Here is a 24,897-nt window from a genome sequence, read left to right on the forward strand (position 1 = left end):
ATTATTTTTTAATTTTTAATTATCTTAATCAATTCTACTGAATTAAAACTTATGTTTTGGATTTAATGTCATCCGAATTAAAGCATTTAAATAGAAGATTTGAAGTCATTTTTAATGTTCATTCCATTAGAGTTGAACAAATGATTGATTCGATTAATTTGATTGTAAAAATCAAATAATTAATTTAATTTATTATAAAACTAAACCGGTCAATATATATAAGAAAAATAAAAAAAATCAAATCAAATTAAGATTATCAATTTCAATTGATTTTCTTATATTAATCAATTATAATTTTTATTTCTTGCATTAAGTGTATATATGTAATATATATTTTTTAATTATTTATTTTATATTAAATTGAATATTTCGATTTATTCTATTTAAATATTTTAAAATAAAAATTAATTATTTTAATTATTTAAAATAAAAATAATAACTGAAATTCTCGTATAATTCAAATTATCCAATTTGATTTCCTTTAAAAATAAAAAAATTTCGATTTTTTCAATTTTAACCAAAATTTACTCAATCCTACATTCAAATCATTATTAAATGTTGAAATTTTAGCAAAATAGAAAAAGGGATAATAATATTCGATGCCAAAAGAGAAAGATATAATAATAATAATAATAACTTTCTTATTGATAAAGCCATGGATTTCAGTTCAAGAATTACGTGCCCTTGATGCTTAAAAACATCAATACAAAACTCTATACGCCAATGATAGCACCGTAGTAATAAGTCTACTCTATGCCCAGTACCAATGGCTTCTAATTTAATAATCGTAAAAGGTTTAATGTTTTTTTAATGGTTCAATATTTCAAAGATTCAAAGGTTTATCTCACAAAGCTAAACCTAGATACCTCAACTTATCAAACAAAAATTTAAAACTAAAAACAGAAATTTAAATCGATAAATAATTAATTTAATTTATTAAAATTCGTCTTTTTTTACGAAAAAAATTTAACATCTTTTAATGATAACAACTTGCCTTAATTTATTAATTTTATTTAAAGAAAAAGGAGATTCCTTAAATTACGATTCCCAAAAAATCAATTCACGGGCCCATTAACCAGACAGACTCGATCCATTGTAAATAAGCCCATCTAACACTCAATCTCAAATCGAAGCACCCAGTGCTTCTCTAGACGGAACCGATCTCCGCCGAGACCATCTGATCGATCATCCAACGGCCACGATAACACCAGATAAATCATTTCCTCAAAAAACAGTTCTCCTTGTTCACGGGCACAGCCACCAAAACAAAGAGAGAGCCAGAGAGTAAAGACTCAGAAGAAGACAAGAAAGATGACGAGGTGGTTCGATCCATGGCCTGTTTTCTTCAAGAGAGAGTTCAACCGCACCTGGCCCTTCCTTGTTGGCTTCGCTGTAACTGGGACCATCATCACCAAGTTCTCCCTTGGTCTCTCCGGTAACATCTTTTCGTTTCGATCCCTAAAGAACGAGCTTTTATACGCCTGTATGTACGTATAAATTTACTGATCGGCTTTTTTGTTAATCGTTTTTGCAGAGGAAGATGCCAAGAACTCGCCCTTCGTTCAGAAGCACAAGCGGTAAATAAACCCTAAATTTCATTTCCTATTTTTCATTTTGTACAATTGGGTTGACCCAAGGATTAAAGGCTTGTTTGGTTCCTTTAAAGAGATTTTAGAGAACTTGCAATTTTTTATTTGAGACTGATATGAGAATCGTGTTTAAAGGGATATGATATTGTTACTTGCAATTTTCGATTTTTGTCTTTCACAGTTTAACATGAACTTTAGGAGGAGTTGACTTGAATTGAATGGCGGGATATGTGGCAATCCTGAATTAAGCACATTGGCATGGCACTTAAGTCTGTTTGAATGTGGATAAGAGAAGAGAATAGAAACGATAAGAGAAAATAAAGCAAAGTAAAATGCTTTGAAATTTGATTCGGGAGGACTGAGGACAGTGGTGATCGGTAGATCAGTAGAACAATGATATAAAGTTACAATCATAAGAAATTTGATTATTTTTCAACAATGGACTGAAGGGTCTGCTTTGAAGATTAAGAATTCTAGATGGAGTTATAGTCATTTAGCATCTTTAGATTTAAAAAGTAAGGGCTAGGAGAAATTAGTAAAATTAGTACTTATAATTTCTCCTCTCCTCGTCAGTTCTCTTCTCCTTGCGTTTAATCGCTTAGGTGGCCTACTACCTCTGAATTGGTTGTTGAAGTCGACCTTCAAACAGACTTGGAAAATATTAAGTGTTCTCTCAAAGCTAAAAGCAGAGAAGTTGGGATTCTCCGGTCCCCACCTTCACCATTCACCATTTATCTTTTGGTTTAAATTTTATCATTTCTCCAGCTGGCGCTGGATGTATAGGGCAGATCATTGAAAAAAATTCTTAATTAGGGGCTCTTGGTTTCTGGTAAAAGTTTCACACATGTTGTTTAATGTGTACTCCTTCGACAACCTTTTTTTTTTTTTTTTGGTAAAAAAAATCCAATGGTAGATAAGTTGATTAGTTTTTTAAATAAGATGTATCTTATTTAATAATTTAATATAAGTGATTGCAAATCATACATTTAAAATGATTTTAATAAAATTCAAACTCAAGATTTATTTGTTAAAAAAAAAAATTTAATCAATTGAGTCGATACTTATTAGTCTCTTTAGATCACCTTCGTTGCGTGGTTAGTGAATTATATTTTCAAATGCAAGTTTGGCAATGGGAGTTACATTCCTCCCTTCCACCCCTTCCTGTTCATATGAGAAGAGGCCAAACATGGCATGACACATAACCATAGCAAAGAGTTTGTCAAAAAAGTAGAACACTAGAGATACTCATTATGACATTTTATTAAATTGTTGTAGCAAACAAAATTCACGGCGACAAGACAATCTATGTTTACTTTTAAGGACTGCCAAAATTAAAATAGTTTCGCAAATTTCTTACATTCTGTGGTTATGGTTTATTTTCTATGATATAATAAAGAACGAGATGAGGATTATTTTCACCACAGGCAGTGAATCTGCCATCCAAAATTTCACCCTACATATAATTCATTAATAATCATTTTTTTTTTCACTTCTTTTTGGAGACTCCTAGCCTCAATCGGAAATCCTCCTCCATGAGTGGAAGACCATCCCGCAATTTGACTATCGGTTCCCAACCTAGCAATTCTTTCGCCTTTGCGATGTCAGGTTTTCTCTGTCGTGGATCATCTGGAGTGTTTTCCACCATTTTTATCTCCACCTCAGGATTAATAAGCTGCAACGATGCCCCACGAGACCAGGTCAGGCTAAAAACTTTTAAAACATACAAAGGCAAAAAAGCAGTAACTTTGAATCCCCTTTTTAAAGAGGCGGATATATCTAAGTTCGCGAAGATCAAAGTAAATTGAGCTGAATGGAGTGAGTTTGTGGTTGGTTTGGATTTTCTTGTTCGGATTAATGCTCTTTTTGTGCCTTTTGCTAATTGTATTTGCATCTTGGATTCATGATGCCAACGCCTATATAGGATGGGTCCGATGGGAGAACAATAGCAAAAATGTTGAACTCACCTCCTTGACTGTCTCAGCAAGCTCAAGCATGGTAAATTCACCTAAAAGAGTACAAAAAGCCATTTAACTGAGTAAGTGCATAATAACGGCCATAAGCCTAAGAACTAATCATAAAGCCTAGCAAATATCTCCTACACATTCACATAAAAAGTTTGCGGGTTAACCTGGGTTCCCGATATTGATTGGACCAGTGTTCTCGCGCTCAATGAGACGAATAAGGCCATCGACCTAAACTTTTTTACAATTGTTAAAATTTAATTTATTTCAATAAAGGGTTATCAGAAGGACTTAAAGCTAGTAAAAAATTTAAATCAGTAGCATACCATGTCAGAGACATAACAGAAACTGCGAGTTTGTGTCCCAGGTTTTTGCACTGTCAGTGGTTCACCACTACAAAGTGTAAAAGACACGTGAAATGAGAAACCACACTAGCAACAAGAGGGAAACAAGTTTTTCTAATGACTGAAAGGTAACAGAAATTAGGAAACAAATGTCTTCTTGTTCTACCATTAAATCCGTAATTGACAAGTGAACGGTGGTCTTGTTGACAACAAGTCTAAGAATAAAAAAGAGCAGATAATTATAGACATCGGAGGTTTACTTGTGATTTTTATTAATAAAAAAAATAAAAAATAAAAAAATAGATAGTTGAGTTTATGTAAAATTGTTAGAACTGGTTTGTAAAGTTAAAGTTAAGTTTAAGGTTAAAATTCAAAGAAAATTGAAATTTCTCTTTGGATTGGAGTTCTCAAATTCGTAATCCTATAAATACATACACATACAAATTATACCAAAACACATAAAAATATCAATGAGAAAGGTAGAAATCAGAGAAAGCAATCAAGAAAATTTTTTGAAGATTTTATGGGATTTAAAAAAAAAATTTTGGAAAAAATATGAAAAATTCTCAGATTCCAACGACTTTTTTTAGTCTGTCTCAAGTCGAGCCAAGCGAAGCCACTTTCCCAAATTCCAACGACTTTTTTTAGTCTTTGTCTCAAGCCGAGCCAAGCGAAGCCAATTTCTAAACCATTCCAACTTTACTTCATATAGCCGAGACACATTGTAGCCATTAGAATCGAGACGCCTCTTGTTTTGAGTATTTTTTTTCACTTTATTTATTTTTTTTGAGTATTTTTGCATGATTAAATTTTAAAAAAATAAAATAAAAAATAAATAAAATATATTTTTTTAGAATAAATAATAATTATCCAATGATGAAATGTTTTAAAATTTTCAAATAATAAATTTCTATAAAATTTTTAGGTGAAAAATTTTATCTAAATTTGTCTCAAATGATGAAATAATTTAAATAAAATTTTAATAACAATAATTAATATTTATTTTCAAAACAAACAAAAAATAAAAAATAAAAAAAATTTGATTGAAAATATTTGACAATTATCCAATGACGAGATTCTTAAAAATTTCAAATAATAAATTCTTAAGAAATCTCTAGGTGAAAATTTTCTTTAAATTTGTTTTAAATGGTGGAGCAATTCACAGATTTCGACGACTTTTTTCAGTTTTTGTCTCAAGCCGACCACTTTTTAAGCCATTCCAGCTTTACTTTTTGTAGCCGAGACACGTTGTGGCCATTAAAGTCGAGTCGCTTCCTTTTTTTGGTATTTTTTTTCACTTTATTTATATTTTTGAATATTTTAGCATGATTAAATTTTAGAAAAAATATATATATATATTTTAAAATAAATAATAATTATCCAATGATGAAATGTTTTAAAATTTTCAAACAATAAATTTTTACAAAATTTTTAGGTGAAAAATTTTATCTAAATTTATATCAAATTGTGAAATAATTTAGATAAAATTTTAATAGCAATAATCAATATTTATTTTCCAAACAAGCAAAAAAAATAAAAAAATAAAAAATTTTGGTTAAAATTATTTGACAATTATCCAAGGATAAGATTTTTAGAAATTTCAAATGGTAAATTCTTAAAAAAATTTTAGGTGAGAAATTTTTTTAAATTTGTCCCAAATTGTGAAAAAATTCTCAAATTTCGATGATTTTTTTTCAGTTTTTCTCTCAAGTCGAGCCAAACGAAGCCACTTTCTAAGCCATTCCAGCTTTACTTCCTACAGTCGAGACACGTTGTAGCCAATAGAGCCGAGCTGCCTTCTCTTTTTGATTTTTTTTTCACTTTATTTATTTTTTAAAGTATTTTTGCATGATTAAATTTTAAAAAAATAAAAATAAAAAGTAAAAAATAAATAAAATATATTTTTTTAGAATAAATAATAATTATCCAATGATAAAATATTTTAGAAATTTCAAATAGTAAATTCTTAAAGAAATCTCTAGGTGAAAATTTTCTTTAAATTTGTCATAAATAGTGAAAGAATTCTCAAATTCTAACAATTTTTTTCAATTTTTGTCTTAACCCGAGCCAAGCGAAGCTACTTTCTAAGCCATTCCAGCTTTACTTCCTGCAGTCGAGACACATTGTAGCCATTAGAGTCGAGTCGCCCCTGTTTTGGGTATTTTTTTCATTTTATTATTATTTTTTTTGAGTATTTTTGCATGATTAAATTTTTAAAAAATAAATAAAATATTTTTTAAAAAATAAATAATAATTATCTAATGATGAAATGTTTTAGAAATTTCACATAATACAGTTTTATAAAATTCTTAAGTGATAAATTTTGTCTAAATTTGTCTCAAATGTTAGAATAATTTAGATAAAATTTTAATAATAATAATTAATATTTATTTTCAAAACAAACAAAAAAATAAAAAATTTTGGTTGAAAATATTTGACAATTATCCAAAGACGAGACTCTTAAAAATTTCAAATGGTAAATTCTTAAGAAATCTTTAGGTGAGAAAGTTCTTTAAATTTGTCCCAAATGATTAAAGAATTTAAATGAAATTTCAATAAAAAAAATTATCATATTATTTTTCTTCCAAAAAAAAAAAGGAGAAAAAAAATTCTAAATAGGCTCAAATGGTGAAAATTTTAAAACTTTCGAAAAAAATATTTCTAAATTGACCCAATTGGTAAAAAATTTAGAAATCCAACAAAAAAATATAAAAAAATTTTCTAAATAGCCCAAATGGTGAAAAATTAAGAAATTTCAAAAATATATATATTTCTAAATTGACCCAAATGATGAAAAATTTAAAATAAAAAAAATATAAAAATAAATCCAAATGATGAAAAATTTAAAACTTAAAAAAAATATATTTTTAATTTGGCCCAAAAGTTGAAATAATTAAATGTATTTTCAATAAAAAAATCCAAAATAATAATAATAAATAAACATTTTTCTAACAATGAGCCTCTTCAAGGAAACAAATGAAATCCTTGAATACTCTTGAGATAAGAAAATATTTTTTTAAAAGTTCTACCAGATTGATAGAATAATCTTATAAATTATTTTCAATATTTAACATAAAAATTTGAAACCATCAGACTCAAAACCCTATGATAAATTTAAAATAAAATGGTACCATCCTTCAAATAGACATGTAGAGGGGCTATAACATTTCTCATATGTAACCGAACTCCCGAATCTTATGCTAGTTAATAGACTCGAATCTATTCTTTTAGAAACTCTTAGTCAAGCTTATGAGCTCTTTAAAAGAATAGATTAGTTAAGTGACCAATCACACTTAAATAATAAAAATTGGTGACGACTCTATTTGTTAAGTAAAGCTATAGATTTTCGGATCTATATGTTAAAAATAAATAAAGTGAAAAAAAATACCCAAAACAAGAGGCAACTCGACTCTAATGGCTGCAGCGTAACTCGATTATAGGAAAAAAAGTTAGAATGGTTTAAAAAGTGGCTTCGCTTGGCTCGGCTTGAGACAAACTGAAAAAAGTCGTTAGAAACTAGGAGTTTTCCAAATTTTTCTTTTTAAATCCCATAAAATCTTCAAAAAATTTTCTTGATTACTTTCTTTGATTTGTGTCTCTCTCCCTAATTTTTTTGTGTATTTTGGTATGATATGTGTACGCATGTATTTATAGAATTATGAATCTGAAAACTCCAATCTAGAAACGAATCCCAATTTCCTTTTAATTCCAACATTAAACCCAATTTCAACTTTACAAACAAATTCCAACAATTTCACACAAATTCAACTTCCTATTTTTTTATTTTTTTATTTTTTTATTAGCAAAAATCACAAGTAAACCTCCGAACAAATTGGATTGTCTACAATAATATGCTAACAACAATTCAGCAAACCAAAACTTAATACTTACCGAAGCGCTTGAGCAATGAAATTGCTGACAACACGCCCATCATCAATGTTCATGCGTGGCCCATATGTATTGAAGATTCTAGCAATGCGTATCTCTATGGTAAAAGATAAAAGAACAATGTTAAGAATTAATAATAGTAATAATAGGATAACTTTATTTAAGCAAACCAAGATATTTTACCTATCCCATGCTGCCTATGGTAATCAAACATAAGGGTCTCGGCCACACGCTTCCCTTCATCGTAGCAGCTCCGAACCCCTAAAACAAAAAGGAGGCATTCAGTGCTGGAGTAACGTCGTCATGAAATTACACATTCAGCCAAGCTCACTTCTCTCTGTTCATCGCATCTCCTAGGGCCATTTATACATTACACAGTATTGGCGGCATATTTATACCAATTGGTAAACAGGTTTGACAGAATTGAAAAGAAATGAAATATTATAATGGCAAGAATGTATGTGAAAGTATTCTATCTTCCACGAGTACAAAAGTTTCAATCAACAACTGTCTATCAATGAATAAATGGTTCAGACTTCAATTGAGGAAACTTACCGATTGGATTAACATTACCCCAGTACGTTTCAGGTTGTGGATGGATAAGAGGATCTCCATATACCTCGGAAGTTGATGTGAGCAAGATCCTGTTCCACAAATCCCAACTGAGTAGAGCCGGTGAAGAAGGGAACATAAATGAATTGATAAAGAACCACATTCCCTAACCTTGCTCCAACTCGCTTGGCAAGTCCCAGCATGTTCAGTGTGCCAATGACATTTGTCTTTATTGTCTATGGAAATATAAAGTAAAAATTAAGCAAACGGTCACAAATATTCCAGAAAGCATTGCAGAAACACCAATACCCGACCTTCACAGGATTGTATTTGTAGAAAATTGGAGAAGCTGGGCATGCAAGGTGGTAAATCTGATCAACCTCAACCAACAATGGCTCGGTGACATCTGCAAATAAGAAAAAGAGATACAGATTCAATTACCAGAATAAAGTTTATATCAACGAATGTAACCAAATGTAGTCCTTCTGAATCTTAACAAGAGAAATGATTTTGTAAGGAAATACAATCTCATATTTCATTTGCATCTACAACAATGTACAGCACAGACAGTTCAAAACACAGGATGCAACAGCCAACACAGTTTGTATAGAGCAGCAACACTACATTTGACTCATCCTCGCCCATTCTGATTGACCAGAAGAAGGATAAGGAGAAATATATATTACATTAACAGACAAAGGAATATAGTAAGTATACATCCAATAGACCTTTATGGCAATGACAAAGAAAAGCTTTGGTATCCAGAGACCATGAAATAATAACGGGCTAAGAGATAAAGAACTTACCATGACGAATAAGCTCAAATCTAGGATGACTGATCCACTTTCTAAGATTGTCCTTTGATCCAGTAAAATAATTATCCACAACAATCACCTGCGAATGAAGGTATTTGACACATATAGTTGGATAGAACAAAATAATCTTAGTGCATGGGTGAAATACTTGTATCAAGTCTGCTAATCATTTCTAAACAAGGAAACAGAGCTTGGATGTGATAAGAAAATCTACCAACCTCATTTTTTTCATTTTCCATCAATTTGTCCACTAAGTGAGAACCAATAAAACCAGCTCCTCCAGTAACCAAAATCCTCATGTTGGACTGTTGTAAACAGTAAAAGATAACAAATGAAATGTAAATGAAGAAAAAAGTTAAAACGTAATCAGACTGATCAATAATGCAATCCTTGATCCATCAAGGACATAAAGATCAGAAAAACAATTAGATAAGTAAGAGATGGGACAGTATTCACAAGTCTAAGGTGACTATTTAACCATAATAAAGGATCTACAATCCAGGAGCTACCTGTTCAGGAGGGCCAACAAAATTGGGATTCATCTGGAAATTATCTTAAGAATGATTTTGAATGAATCTGAATGCATTGCTTTCTAAGAATTTTTTTGTTCTTATAATGCTCTCAATTATCTCTTGGCATTTATTTCGAAAAGACAGAAAATTACACATCAAGAAATAAAGGAACCAGAGGTTATTTTTCGAACACGACCTGCCGACACGTTTATCTAACATTTTCTCATTGAACAGTTACAAGATTAGCAAACAGGTAACAGATTCACTACTAAATGAGCATGTTAACAAACACTTAAACAGATTTGATCAACTTGGTACACTGTGAGTGCATATCCAGTGAGATCCATGAAGCCAAGAGAACTCACACCGGCTGTTCACATATGGTACATTAAATTTTCTCTACTTTGTGAGATGGAATGTCTCATGTGCTGCGGGACCAAACTACCACGCACTGTCTGCCCCACTCTAAATTACTCAAACCATTTTTCTTAAGCCACAGCCAAAGGTTAAGCTCAATGTAGCTTTTTAACAGGTTGTAATTCACATAGAACAGCAATTACGCAGATGCAGAAAACATCACAATCACTTACAATCAATAAGCACAAAGAAAGCGAAAGCTGCATAAAATGGCAAGGAAAATAAACTGATACCAACTTTTTAATATTAAAGAAAATGCCAAAAAAACCAGAAAAAACTTAGAAAAGCGCAATGGAGATGGCAAAGGTGATGGCTTCGAGGTTGTTTGTTGTTCACCATTTGATGAATTTGCCGCCATTGCTCAGATCTCGCGTTTTTACTCAAAAACCTGCCAAAGAAAAGGGCCTGATTGAGAAAAAAAAAAAAAACTAAAAGCGCAAATGAAAGATACAATTTTGGTCATGGATTTGAGAAAAAGGATTGATTTTTAGATCAGAGATTGAAGTAAGAGGACCTGATTGAGAATTTGAGACAATAATCAAACAAAACCCTAGTGAGATTGATCTCTTACTTCCACAAATAACCTGGGATTTGAAACACTTACGTATAGCCTAAAAAAAATTCAAAATCGAAACTTCTTCCACCAAATAAATTTTTTTAAAAAAATGTTAAATTGGAGAGCCTTCAAAATTACGAAAAGTGAGAGCTTTTGATGATAGCTCCTCCATAACAATAATAAAAATACAGATCACACCAAAGAGAATTGAAACCCCAAATATTAAAAAAAAAATTCAAATTTTAATAATTTATAATTATTTATGAATGATAATTAAAATTATATGAAAAATTATTATAGATAAAAGAGTAACGGAGTGAACCGAACCCAATAAAAATAGGCTGTTCTTTTACGTGAGTTTTCTCATGTAACTTTCTCTTTTTGAGTGTTTTGCGCCCATTGGGCTCATTTTCAAGAATTTCTTCTCATGAATATTCGATCCAATGGGAATGACATAGTTATTTCAATAAATCTCTTTTAACCTTGATCCTTGAAACCACAAAGCAAAGTGACACACATTTGCTGTCTGAAACATATAGCGAACAGAGATAGCTTCAAAACCAGGCTTGTGACAACGGCGAATCTGGGTCGTTAGTCATGTGTTTGGTGGTTGACTGCTGCTAAGTGCAACATCTTCATTATTTTACTCCAAATCCCTTCCAATATCTCGTGGCTGTAGTTTAGTGGTAAGAATTCCACGTTGTGGCCGTGGAGACCTGGGCTCGAATCCCAGCAGCCACAGTTGAAAAGATTTTGTTCCAAACTTCTTCTTCTTTTTTAATTATGTCTGCTCATGAGCCCATTCCCATTCTATTGGGTCTTGAATTTGGATTGCTTTGCTTATGAGGGCCCAAAGAGTGTTGGTCTCGAATCCCAGCAGCCACAGTCGTATATTTTTTGTTCCAAACTTCTTTTTCTTTTCTAATTATGTCTGCTCGTGAGCCCATTCCCACTCTATTGGGTCTTGAATTTTGGATTGCTTTGCCTATTGAGGTCCCAAAGTAGTTTTGGGTGTGATCAAGCTTTTCACTCCACAATCCACAAGGAAGGATGGCAACAAGACATATTTTTATTCGCTCTTAATTCGATCTGATTTTATTTTTATAATATTTAAATTTATTTTAATTTTATTAAATTTTTTATTTTTTGTATTCGAATTCGAGATTATATAAAATTATATCTCATTCTATTCGATTTGAAATTAATAAAATATTATTTTTAATATAAATATAAAATTAAATAAATATAAATATATATATAATTAAATAATTAATTAAAAATAATTTTTATATATAACGAGTCAAAGCGGATTTGCCTAAAACACAACTCGATCCTGACTTTTTTTGTTATCATCTAATGTGACTTTGATTTTTTTTTACTATCATTCGACCTAAACCAAACCTAATTAAAAAAAAAAAAAAAAACTTCTAGAATTGAATCGAGTCAAAATTTATTGATGATAGGTTGAACTGTTATCCCTATATACAAGGCAAGTTTTGGGAAACTTTTGAATAAGTGTTTGTAATATTTTACATGTGCAAATGTCATGATCCCAGGATGAAGTCATAAATTCTCATATCGATTGTGTATTAAAGTTTGTCATTGGATATAAAGATTTACACAACTTTTAATTTGTGAAGTATCTTTTATGAGATCAAATCGTGAGGTCAATAGGAGGTCAAGGCAGATAATATCTTATAAGAGTATGAACTGTGATAATTAAATTGATCTGAGACGTCGAATGAATCTATGTTTGGATTTTAAAATTGCACGAACTTATAAATTAAATCTCGACCCGTGACACAAATATAGATTTGAAGAAGGCTTTTAAAAGTTAATTTTTTCCCCGCACTCTAATATATGTGTAGTCTATTTCGGAGCACAATAAGAGAATTTTTATTGTATCAAAAGATACATGTTATGATTGAGTTTTTAAAAGTTTAGGATTCAATCATAACAAATTTGTGTAATACTAGAAAGTTAATTAACTTCCACAAACCATTTCAAACATTTTGACTGTTAAACTTATCTTTTTAGCATGCACGTGTATTCCACTTTTTATAGTTAATAATTTCTGACAAGTACATTGAGGGATTTTTTTTTTTCAATGATACTATACATATATAAGTAAGTTGAAGTGAATCAAGATATTTTAAAGATTAATATATCATTTGATCATGAATTATAATACTTTTAACTATTTGATATTTGTAAAAAAAATTCATATTAAATATCAAAATTTTATTTTCATCAAATATTTTAAATTCAACTAAACGGATAGCATATAACTTATAAAGCCTAAAAACCAAGCCATAAAAAGGAACACGTAGCCTTTGAGACCCTTCTAAGTATTTCTAAGAGTAAAAATATTGCTAATTGACCTACTTCATCCTTAACATCTCTACGATGCCTTAATGCAGTTATTTGCTTATAACTACTCCTAGGAAATGCTTTAGGACTTGAAAATACTATATATTTTTTTTATTACCCTTTTTGTCTTTCATGGAAAATAAGTAAACAAAATTGAAAAACTTATGAAAATTTTCACATTCTCTATTGATAAAGGAAAGTAATAGCTTTTCAATTCTCACTAGATTTTATACTTACAAAAAATCAACATGCAAATTGATAGGATTTCAATTCAGGTATTTATCAAACAAATAATTTAAAAATTAGATATAGATAAATAAAATAAAATTGTACCTGAAAATCTACATGAATTAACAGCTAACTTTTCGGTCGTTTATTTTATTTTATTTATTTGCTGTTTTAAAAGTTCTTTTTCTTCTATCGCTACCGATGGAAGAAAGATGAGAATGGAAAAGAGGGGAAGTGAACCCATGGCGTGATAATTAGGCCAACATACAATTAAAGTGACACGTGCTCGGCTATTATCTAAAGAAAGATTTGGCAGCACCAAGGAGAGCAGTTATTAGCGATCCCTTTCTTGTCACGTGCCCAAAAGTTTTGACTCTATTTTTTATTTATTTTCTTATTCAATTCAAAATCATTAAAATTCTTAAAAAAAAACCATTAAATCTTAATCACGTGCCCAATAGTATATTCTTATTTATTTTCTCAACCACCGATTTTGCATCTAAACGTTTTCGTTTCACAGAATAGGTGAATAAAAGACTAAAAATAGAGAAATTAAAATAATATTGTTTTGTAATTTGATCCGAAAGTAGATGGCAAATCCAATAGGATCAATCAAAGCATCTAGGAGAGTCACCGCACCTGACAAATGACCTTTTATGATAAGAGGGACCTCAATAAGAACGCTTGTCAACAAGCACTAACCAAAACACTTTTGCATACAGAAACGTTTGAGAGTTATTACAATTACTCTACCACAAGAAAGGAAAATAAGTAACAAAAAAGGGTAAAGTGTGAGCACTTGAGATGGCATTCGACAGGGATACATCGATGTATCAACCACATCTCCTCACACAATAAGGCATTCCCTGGGTGCACATGCAGAGAAGAAGCCCCATCAGCAGATCATAAATCATAACATTTCTTGTGACCGTCTGATGCAGCGGCTGACCTTCCTCTTGAATTCATCTCTCTTCTCTCTCCATTCCTTCTGCCAATATACACAAAAAAAAAAAAAATGGTCATAATAGAAAAGCGTGGTTTCGATGCTTTGGTCCGGCCATGATAGTAAGATAACAATGTCAGACAACAACTTTAAATTCATTAGTAAAAGGTTCATGTTGGAAATACTATGATAGAGTATTGTTGATCACCATAGAGGTGGTATGGGAGCACAAAGCATAAATGATCGATACTAAAAACAATAAGATTTTACAAGGTAAAGTAACAAGTGCATACTTAATTTAGTTAATGATAGCTAATATGAGTTCAATCCAATAAGCCTTTTAAAGTAAGTTTTGTTACACTAGAGCCCTTAATAGAAGTTTTGTGGACACCACAGTAGTACATGCCATGGAAGTTTGCATCAAACGTTCAATAGGAACATTGCATGCAACTCAGAAATCAATTAGCCATACTGAAGGTAAAAAAGCAACTACCAGTATAAGAACCAATAAACCAAAGACTAAAGTTGCACCAAAAAAGGAATATATGAATCAAGACAATCAACAATCACTTACTGCAGCTTCAACATTCGCGGGAGATTCATCATTGGGGCTGGAAAGCATTGATATGATACTCAAAACAATACTTTCAACCTACCACATAGTAAGAATTTACAATTGTTAATGCACCATCATAATGTCGGAAAAAAGGGGGGGGGGGGAACAGTAGTGAGGAGCAGGGTGACCGCATATTTCAAACTAATGTAAACATAGCTTAAAATCTCTGCATCATAAATGGATGGCAAAAAATCTTTTCAACACAAAAGATTTTAACATCACATAATCAAGTTTGAGAGTTGATAATCACAATAAAAAGCCATAAAACTTTGAAAAAATCTTTTGGATCAATAATAAAATTAAATTAATAGGAAATAAGAAGAGAGACTAAACTGTTTGAAACTTTTGACTGTTCATCAACTAAACTAAGCCTTTATCTGAAACTATTTCAGTTCATCTACACGAATTTTTTCTCCATTTCATCCAGTTTACGGCCAGATTTAAGCTATCCATACGACTTGCAATTTACCTCCATGTTTTCTTCCCTTCTTTTTTTTTTTCTTTCAGATTTCATCCACCTTGGACATTTTCTTAATTCCTTCCACTTGTGAATTATTTTTGTGGTCCATACATACACATGATCAATCTATTAAACATCTAACCCATCCTTGTCTCAATTAATTCTTAAGTGATACTACCTCCACCTTTTAAAAGTAGAATCCATCCCTTAAGATGTTTTTTCTTGAGTTATTCACATTTATTCAATGCCAAATTAATTTCACATGTCTGGCTGCCAATCACCTAACAAACCACTACAATCACAATTAGTATTCTACCATCTCATTTAATTTACCCCTCAAGATTAATAGGTATCTTATGGTCATAAAATATTCTGATCACACTGGTGAATTCCATGCAACTCACAGACCCCATGAGAAACATCCCCTTCAATCTTCATTTCAGTGCGAATAATTCATTCACTAGTAGCAAGCAGATTCTTATACAATTTGGTTTCTAATTACAAGTATATCTTTTGTGATTTCCACGTAATATTATAGTTATTCCCCATCTTTGTTTCTGTCTGATAAAGTTAATTACTTAAAAGTAATTGCTTGTTTCCAATCAAGTAGTTAAATGTTGACCAAACTGAAAACTATGGCACTATGAATGTTATTAGAACTTGAACAGGAACAAGCAAAAAGACAATTGAAAAGTAATTGACACTTCATAAACATACTGTATGGACTGGCATCCAGCGCTCACTTGCAAGCTCATAGCCATTTGGATCATCACCTGGAGGATGAAGAATTGATATACAAACGCGCCCATCAGGATAAACTGCAATACACATAAATTTGAAATTAATTCTTGCATTACATAAAGGCATGTAAGAAGCTGAACAGACAAAGGTATACCATTAGGATGCCAAATCTCTGACGTAAATTTCACTGCTGGAGGGCTGTTTGGATAATTAGGTGGAAAGCTCATGATGGCATTGAAAAATCCCCCTTCACTGAAATTACCAATATTTATGTTAAAGAACATTACCAAGTAAAAATCACAAAATTACAAGATATATCCCCAGATGAGAGATTGGTAAACGATTTTTCTCACAGCCACAGCCACTAAGAACAATACCTATAGAACTCAATTCAATGTCAAGATTACTCAAGAACAAGAATAGTAAAATGGAGAATAAGCAACAGGAAGGTAAGACACATAGAAAGAACATAAGCTACTATTGTTGAGAGGCTGGTGCCAATTAAACAAATTCCAAAAGTACAAGAACAACAATCTGTGCTCCTCAGAACCAACAAACCTCCAAATAGAAGCTAAGAAGCTACCATTTATCGTGCTCAATTGAACCAATACCACGAAAACCCTATCTTAATGATGAAAGTTAATAATATATATTTGCAATCCATAGTCATTCCCTGTAAATGCTGAAAACAAACAATTTGAATTCTTATGGCTGTTGTGTAACCGATTCGATAAAACTAACCAAATGGCAGTTGGCAACCAACACCATGACTAGGTAGAACTCAAAATCAAATATTCCAAACCTCACAATCACCTAAAACTCAAACAAGCTAATCCAATTTAGAACCCAGAATTCCTTTCGAATTTAACAGAAGACCCTAAAATCAGCTAAATTAATCTAATTTCAAAGAGGCAAAGTCCTATTAAGCATCAATCATAACCTCAGTTCGTGATCCAATGTCAACAAACAAAACCCAATCAAAGAATCTATAAGAAACAATTAATTTCATTAAAAATATAAACTTTACAAAGAAAAAGCACTTACTATAGAGTATCAGGTGGTCCAATAATTGTAACACTCCATTCAAAGATATTGTTCTCATCAACTAATCCAGCTGAGAACCCATCAACTGGATTCTTACAAAGATCTGCGAAAACGATAAACCAAAAAACGTTTCAAAATTGAACCAAACCCCAAAATTAATATTGGAATCGTTAAAATTGAAATCGATCAAATAAATAAGGTACCTTTGAGCTGCTTTTGAAGGAGGAGGCTGGCTTGAGATGCCATAAGAGGAGCAGAAGGTTCTGGAAAAAGAGAGCTGCAAAAGCTCTGCTACTTGAAGAGAGACAAAAGCTAAGAGAAAATTTAAAGTGGCCACTTTGTTTCGATTTATAGATTGAGAGAATTCGCTGCAGTTGTGCACGGGAGAGCTACGACTATGTACGGTCCGATTTGCTTTTACATGCGTTTTTGAGCGAATCAGTGTTTGCCACGTAAGATTCGGCCCGGGTCGGCGCAAGGGATATGATGCTGGTGTCTTCCTTCGTAATGTTGATCAACCGCTGTATTTCGGCTTCATTTGTGGGTCCCAACGTCGAGAAAAGGTAAATTTATAAGCAGTTACTGTGGTAAATCTAAAAACCTTTGTTGAAAAGATAAATAAGCTGTGGCAATTGGGGTGGTTATTTTTTTATACATTGAGTAATGTTTTTACTTTTCCATATTTCTATGATATAAAATAATGAAGAAAATAATGCGAATGGCAAAAATTTTACAAAAAGTTGTCATGTATCAATTCTTTGGCATTTTATCTTACTACATTGAAAAAGTGATAAAGCAGTGTAATTCTGTATTTGTTAAATATTACTCTCTTCGTTTCAAAATAATTAACCCCTAGTAACTTTTTTTTATTAAAATAAGTTTACTTTGACCTTATTGTTGGAAATATAATATTAAATTAAAATTTTAAAAAATTTAAAACTTAAAGTTTACAAATCTTATTTTTAAATTTTTATTCTTTTATTAAAAATAATAATCAAATTTGAGTTAGTTTGATCAAAAAAATCAATCAAAGACTATAATTCTATGATAGAGAAAATAAAATTTTATATTTTATATTTCAATTGAGTAATTTTATTTATTTTCAATTAAATATATAATATATATTAAATAACAATATACATAAACAAATTTATCACACGGGTTTTTATATAAACAATTATTTTAAATGACACATATGATAGTTTTTTTTAATAAAATAATTTATTTTAATTAAAAATTAAATAATTTTAAATTTATTCAAATAAAAAAATTATTCAAATTATAATTGAAAATCAAATCAATTTAGATATATATTTTTTAAAATAAAAAATATGATATATGTTTTTTTATTTTGTTAATAAATAATTTTAGTTGTTTATCAAATAATCTTATTTAAAAAATTATTTAATTATCAAAATTTTTCAAACATGTTTAAAAGTTATAAACATTAAGTTTATCCAAAATTTTCAACAATATTTTAGTCTTGAGTTAAAAAATTATCTTTTAAAAAAATTTATGTAAAACATTAAAAATTCAAGTAACTTTATGTAAGATTTTGAAAATAAAAAAAAAATCATCTTAAAATTTTAAATAATAAGATCATCAAAACCATTATATATATTTGAACTATAATTATCAAATTTATAATTCAAATAAATGCAAAAAATTTAATATTATTTTTACCACTTATTATATCTATTTTAAAATTTTAAAAAATAATTTTAAAATTATCTATTTAATAATAATTACTACTAAATAATTATTCTACAAATTTAAGACTACGAATGTAATGTGTTATACATTATTTTTTTAATTTTTTCAATAACTTTTTTCAATATATATTCTATTACTATCGCAATTTGTTTTTTTTTTATAACTTTTTTTCAAGATATATTTTATTGTTATTATAGTTTCATTCTTATGAAAAATAATATTTTGTTCAATTTATTTTTCTTTTTTTATATATTTTTTAATATTTTTCATATTTTGAATAATAATTTAGTCAATATTACTAAAGTGAAAGTATATTAATATTTATTTTATTATTTAATTTATCATTTAATAATATATTTTTTTATTTTTTAAGAAAATCATAATTTATTTTATTTGATATAATCTTACATGTATATAAATATTATTGCAAATAAAAATATCTAAATAAAAGAGATAATTTTTTTCTTGCTGTTTTCAAAAAAATTATTTTTTAATTACAACTCAATGTATATAAATTTTATATATTCTATGAGTTTTAAATATTTGAATATAATTTGAAAAAAAACTAATTTATATATTTATATATATTCATATTAAATAAATAAAATTATTTTGTACATCACACGAATTATAATTTAGTTTAATATGATATTAGAATAAGGTCATATTTTATTATTCTATTTTGTTATTTTTATTTATTATGTTTTCAAAGTTCGCATAAGATAATCTTTTATTTTTACTTATATGTGATGGGATCTATTAAAATGTAATTATTTTATATTTGTTAAATATTGAGTTTTATACCATATTTATATTCAAGTTGAACCAATTGATACTAAAAATATTCAAAATCTTTTTCAGTTTTTGAATGTTTGTGGTCAAATATTTAGTACCTTGAGTGACCAATCGCAAGAAGCAGGTCTCGTTTTTTCTCTATTGGGAAGGTGGCTTTCTGCCAAAGTCCACAGGGATAATACCCTAACTATCCTCTAAATTATTTATAATGTGACACCTAAATTAAAAAAAAATTAAATTGATACTTAAATTTTATTTTTGTTTATTAAGTTATTTTAATCTTTAACGTTTTTAGAATAAATGCTTATATGACAATCAATACTAATGTAAAGGACAAAGGACATGTGATTATTGTATGGCAACAATATAACTATCATTTGTCATATTTTCAAAAAATATATATATTATTTTTTAAAAACTTTATATAAATTTTAAATATTTTTATTTTTAAAAATATAATATATAATAATTAAATTATTATCACATCGTAATCATATGTCTTCAACATTTATATTAACTCTCATTTCAATATTTATTCTAATGATATTAAAAATTAAAATAATTTAATAAACGAATATAAAATTTAGATACAAATTTTAAAAAAATTTTATTTAAGTATTCTATTACAAATATATAATAATTTAGGGGCTATTCAGGGTATTAACCCAAGGGCAAAAGTAACCGAAACATTGAGAATTGAGAGTTGGGAATGCCATCATTTTGAAATTTTCATTAAAATATTACGATGAAAAAGCAGATTAAAAGAACAAAGAAATCTCTCGATAGTTGAGTCAAAGATTGGAAAGGATTTAATTGAACCAGACACGATGATCAAAACAGAAGCTCGAGTTACCCGCTACTTGGCTTGGCTCTTGGCCTATGCAAGCTGAACTGATCAAAACTAATAATAATAGAGAGTGCCCAAAGCAAAAGCTCATGATTCAATGAAGCGCAGGCCAGAAAAAATGGAAACACTTCACGTGCAGGCGCTGTTACACGCATGAAAATCAAGGAAGGGAGGAAAAAAAAAAACGCTGTGCCTTGTCAAATGCATGGTGCAGCATTTTCTGTCACGCGTTGCTCACTGTTTCCACTGTCTCCTCAGAGATTCGCGTCGCTCCCAAAAAATAACCAGTGTAGCAAACCCCCCACACTGTGGCATATCATGTGGCCCATCTTGCACATTTTTTACATGATGAGGCTCTTTCAGGAAAGATTTTGCTTTGGTTTTATATACTACTACTAGGCAAGGTAGATGTTAAGATCAAAGCTCGAAGCTTCAAGGCAAAGGAGATTTTAGGGAAGGAAGGAGAGAGAGAGAGAGCGGCGTATGCCAGTTTCTGCAGCCATAATGCTTAGCTCCAGTACCCCAGATTTGAAAAGTAATTCTCATCTTTACTTTTGAATGAAAACCAACAGGTACTCTCTTCTTTTTATGAGAAAAGGAAAGAAAAATGAAAAACAACGTGCCTTTCATTTGAACATACTTCAACAGTTACAGTTTAACACCATTAATTCTTCAATCCCAACTTACAAACACACACCAGATCATGTGACATAACACTAGAAATTAACATAAATGAAGTTCCGAGTCATGTTTATTGTCTTCCTAGTGACAGAAGATGACCTTAAGCTCACGTGGCGAAGCACAGTCGTGCATGAGCGAAGGGCTATCATGGGCATAGGTAAACGTGGCAGGACAAGCATGTTTGAAAAACTCTGAATAACTCGAAGCCCTACACGTTTGAGGACTATTGTAATGATTCCTACAACAAAGCTCGTCCGTGCCAAAGGCTTGGCATCCACTCTTGCAACCTACAACCGGACCGTGTCCCGGCGGCGACCTAAGCTGTAACTGGTTGGGACACGTGGCAAGCAGATTAGCCCTGCACCCAACGACAGGGCAAAGGCCTTTGCCGTCGTGTGGGGTCACAGTCATGGGGATGTTAAAACCGTCCACAAGGCTGACTTCGTAGGAAGAGAGGTCTTTGTGGCCACGGTGGTGGAGGCTAAACTGTGCCAAAGTGACTGGGGTAGCCCCACCAAGGCCATTGCACTCTATGCGGTGGCCACAATCTCCTGTGGCACAGTAGAATTGGCCGTTAGAGTGGGTACAGCCAGTTCGAGCCCAGATACGACCGGACCAGTGGACGGTGGGCGCAGGGAAGGAACGGTGGGTCAGGGTTTGGAGGGCGAAGCCACCTCTTTGAAGGACAGGGTGGCCAGCGTTGGGTTGAATAGCTGGATAAATGGTGAAAGGGCAGTTGTTAACAAGTGTTAAAATGAGATCAGGCTCAGAAGCCTTAGCAAAGCTGCATAAGAGAAAAAGGGTAGCCAAAAAGAACAAAGAAAAATACAAAGGAGAAGCCATTTTTTGAGTAAGTGAAGAGAAGGTACTCTGCGTCTCTGCCTTTTCTGCTTTGGTTCTTATAGCGGTGAAGAACAGTAGGTAATTTTATAGAAAGACTAAAATACCATCACTTTTTCACATCCAATGTGAAAACGGTTTTGGGTGAGTGTCATAGGCTTTTAACTATTTTATGATTGGTGCCGCCGAGGACTGCAACCTGCAAAAGTGATTAGAAAGCTAGCTTTGTCATGATCTTAATCTCAACGTAAATCAGAAGTTCTGCAGTTTGCTGCAAATGAAATGATTTTGTTCTCTCCTATCTGGGTAGTAGCATTTCTAGCATATTATGCTATAAATATTCTGAATTTCTAATATCGGTATTCTTTCAAGTTATTAACAACAACAGTCACGTGATCCTGTGTTATGAATTTCAATTCAAGCCTCAAATGTCTACTTCTATTGATGATTCAATTAGTTGAAAACCCAAATATGCAGTGATACCATGTATTATATGGATTACTCAGCTTAATTGAGAAAGTTTTTCTAGTCATTTTCTGCCAAAAAGAAGAAGAAAAAAGGAAATCAAAGAATAAGAGAAAAGGTGCTGTAAGAAGAGAAGAAAGCACATAAAACCTGGTTTAATTGTATAAATTAATTAGGATTAAGGATTTAAAGCTATTCACAACTGAGGTAATCATGCTTTATAATTTTAGTTTTAAAACTTTAGATGAGAAAAAAATTAAAAAAGAAACAAACGTAAAATTATGCAAAAATGATGACTATGATTAATAGCTTTAAGTAGTGTGTTTATGATTCGATTTTAATCAAATTAACAATAATTTTAACTGAAATATAATATAATTAAAATATAAAGTAAAAGATACATAAAATGGATCACTAATTTCATAATTTATTAAAGTTTTTAACATAATATTTTAGTATTTAAATATTTTATTTAATTTATTTAAAATATGATAAATTCAAAGTTCAAAATATAATTTAATTTAAATATATTTATTATTTGATTAACCAAAAAATTTAACAAATCAAATTAAATTCAGTCAATTAATTTTTTAAATTTATAAATTTAATTTAATTAATGAAAATAAAATCATATAATTCGATTAATTCAAATTTTTTATAATTTGATTTGAAATTAATCGAACCGATCAAATGAACACCCCTAACTTTAAGTATTAAGAAAAAGAATAAATATTCAACCAAAAGTGCAATAAATATTAAGGTATAAGGATTAATAGCTTGTTCCATTGATCCATTGTGTTTTATAAAGTTTTTGTTTTATATCTGCAAAATTGCCTTGTTAGAATCGGTTAGATATCTTTTAAAGCTCTCGAATACATGTTCCATTACTAGAAAGTAGCTTTGTTGGTGGATCACATACTTGCCTGGCCTGGCCCAACAATGATTAGTTTAATGGTTACTTGGGCCTAAAGTCAAAAGAGTGCCATGGGCAAATGGAATTTGGAATATTTTTGTGATTTTGCTGCGTAGTCCATGAGTCTGGCCCGATTTGATTGGATATCGAATAACATTTTTTTTTTTATTTTAATCCAGTTCAAATCGTTATTTAATATTCTAATATTTAAAATTTTAATATTTTTCAAATTATTTTAAAGTTTATTCAATTAGAAAAACTTTTCAAAAAATTAATAGAAATCTAATCTGATCCAACCTATAAACATTACCTAGGCTCAAAGCTGTAAGCTCTTTATTTATCAATTGATTTTATGTTTTGAGAGGTAAATCATTTTAACCCTGCAATCCAATAATACAAGATCCTAGTGAAGATAATCAACTCTATCACGGATTGCATGAGCCATAAAAATTTTTTGTCCACAAGGCCGAAGCCTAAACAATGAAATTAGTTTAAATTTGCAGTGGGGAACCAAAAAAATATAGAATTGCAAAGTGATTTTGTAGATTATTTTCTAATTAATGAATCCAAATCAGGTGTCCATCACATAGAAAACACAATTTTGACTTTTGATGAATGTTTTCTTCATAATAAATCACATAAATCACGGGAAATTATTGACCAGCTTTCATCACCAAAACTTGACTAAATTTTTATTGTGCGTGTTTCCTGATCTTGTAAACTTTTCAGTTTCTTAGTCATTTCAAAACCTTTTAATTTGAAAATATATAACCGGCGAGAATCTGTCGCCCGAGATGGATTTTGGCTGATAATTAACATATGTTGGGCTTTTATAAGTACCTATTTAAGTTAAAATACTATTTTAAAAAATTACATTTAGTAAATTATTTTCATCAAATTCAAAAAATAATATATTAACTATAATTTTTTTCCCTTAAAAATCACCTGTTAACTAGCATACTATACACTGGTAAGCATTTCCAAAAAGCAAAGCCCACTGCTGGATACAGAGATAGGAAATTTACCAAAAATTGTCAGGTTTCGGCTCGTGCTTATAGAGTTTATTTTTTATTTTTTATTTTTTTTCAATCTAAGTTTTGGATAAGTTGGATTTTTTTTAAAACTGAAATGAAGTCAAAGTCAGGTTTTGGTAAGCCCATCACAATCAAATATATAAAATATATTTTTTATTATTTATTTATATATATTATATTAATAAAATTATTATTTAATATTTTAATTTAAAAGATTCACTTAATTAAAAAATATTTTTATAAATATTATATAAAATTAAAATTATTAAATTAGTTTCGAATCGAATTAAATCACTTAGAGTTTATTATATATGCGGTCGAATTGAATATAAAATATAACGTTTTGGTGTCAGGCTAGAGCCGAGAACAAGAAAAAACCGTACCGACCGACCCGTTACTATCCCCTAAGACATCCAAAAACTTTTTTTACCCATCTTCCAATTTCCATGATAGTCGTATGGAAGTTTTCAATATGGAAGCATCATGACAGAATGCATGCGTCAGTGAGTGCATGAAACTCATCTGCTTGTAGGCAAACATGGGGGCCTGACCAAAGGCACTTAAAGTATAGCA

General features: G+C 30.2%; 4 protein-coding genes and 1 non-coding gene across 7 annotated transcripts; 2 read left to right on the forward strand and 3 right to left on the reverse strand.

The window, feature by feature from the left end:
- The first annotated feature begins 1,172 nt into the window (after positions 1–1,172).
- Positions 1,173–1,747, forward strand: LOC149515213 (ATP synthase small subunit 6-A, mitochondrial-like). Its single transcript, XM_089742605.1, has 2 exons — positions 1,173–1,435; positions 1,535–1,747. Exons 1-2 carry the CDS (start codon positions 1,312–1,314, stop codon positions 1,579–1,581), a joined length of 171 nt encoding a protein of 56 aa, XP_089598731.1. The 5' UTR covers positions 1,173–1,311; the 3' UTR covers positions 1,582–1,747.
- Positions 1,748–2,831: 1,084 nt separating this feature from the next.
- LOC111303621 (UDP-glucuronic acid decarboxylase 6-like) lies at positions 2,832–10,823 on the reverse strand. Of its 3 annotated transcripts, none has more exons than XM_089742602.1 (13): positions 10,593–10,823; positions 10,347–10,466; positions 9,368–9,454; positions 9,141–9,228; positions 8,649–8,740; positions 8,506–8,570; positions 8,338–8,426; positions 7,966–8,043; positions 7,786–7,879; positions 3,877–3,943; positions 3,718–3,781; positions 3,554–3,594; positions 2,832–3,261 (listed from the first exon to the last, which is right to left on the reverse strand). In XM_089742602.1, exons 2-13 carry the CDS (start codon positions 10,434–10,436, stop codon positions 3,076–3,078), a joined length of 1,041 nt encoding a protein of 346 aa, XP_089598728.1. In that variant the 5' UTR covers positions 10,437–10,466; positions 10,593–10,823; the 3' UTR covers positions 2,832–3,075. The 3 variants fall into 3 exon arrangements, with proteins under 3 accessions (XP_089598728.1, XP_089598730.1, XP_089598729.1); XM_089742604.1 differs by having other exon boundaries at positions 3,718–3,786; XM_089742603.1 differs by lacking the exons at positions 10,347–10,466; positions 10,593–10,823 and adding an exon at positions 9,659–9,839.
- A 480-nt stretch (positions 10,824–11,303) lies between these two features.
- TRNAH-GUG (transfer RNA histidin (anticodon GUG)) lies at positions 11,304–11,375 on the forward strand. The gene has a single exon. It is a non-coding gene; the product is annotated as a tRNA-His (tRNA).
- Positions 11,376–13,776: 2,401 nt separating this feature from the next.
- LOC111303622 (ubiquitin-conjugating enzyme E2 7-like) lies at positions 13,777–17,403 on the reverse strand. Its single transcript, XM_022900014.2, has 6 exons — positions 17,240–17,403; positions 17,037–17,139; positions 16,147–16,244; positions 15,969–16,069; positions 14,750–14,827; positions 13,777–14,220 (listed from the first exon to the last, which is right to left on the reverse strand). Exons 1-6 carry the CDS (start codon positions 17,280–17,282, stop codon positions 14,143–14,145), a joined length of 501 nt encoding a protein of 166 aa, XP_022755749.1. The 5' UTR covers positions 17,283–17,403; the 3' UTR covers positions 13,777–14,142.
- A 2,776-nt stretch (positions 17,404–20,179) lies between these two features.
- Positions 20,180–22,282, reverse strand: LOC111304321 (osmotin-like protein). Its single transcript, XM_022900863.2, has one exon. The coding sequence runs from the start codon at positions 21,913–21,915 to the stop codon at positions 21,154–21,156; it is 762 nt and encodes a 253-aa protein (XP_022756598.1). The 5' UTR covers positions 21,916–22,282; the 3' UTR covers positions 20,180–21,153.
- Between the last annotated feature and the right edge of the window lie 2,615 nt (positions 22,283–24,897).

The sequence above is a fragment of the Durio zibethinus genome, chromosome 13, assembly GCF_047325235.1.
Source record: "Durio zibethinus cultivar Kanyao isolate XHJ-2024 chromosome 13, ASM4732523v1, whole genome shotgun sequence".
In the NCBI taxonomy this organism is placed as follows: Eukaryota; Viridiplantae; Streptophyta; class Magnoliopsida; order Malvales; family Malvaceae; genus Durio; species Durio zibethinus.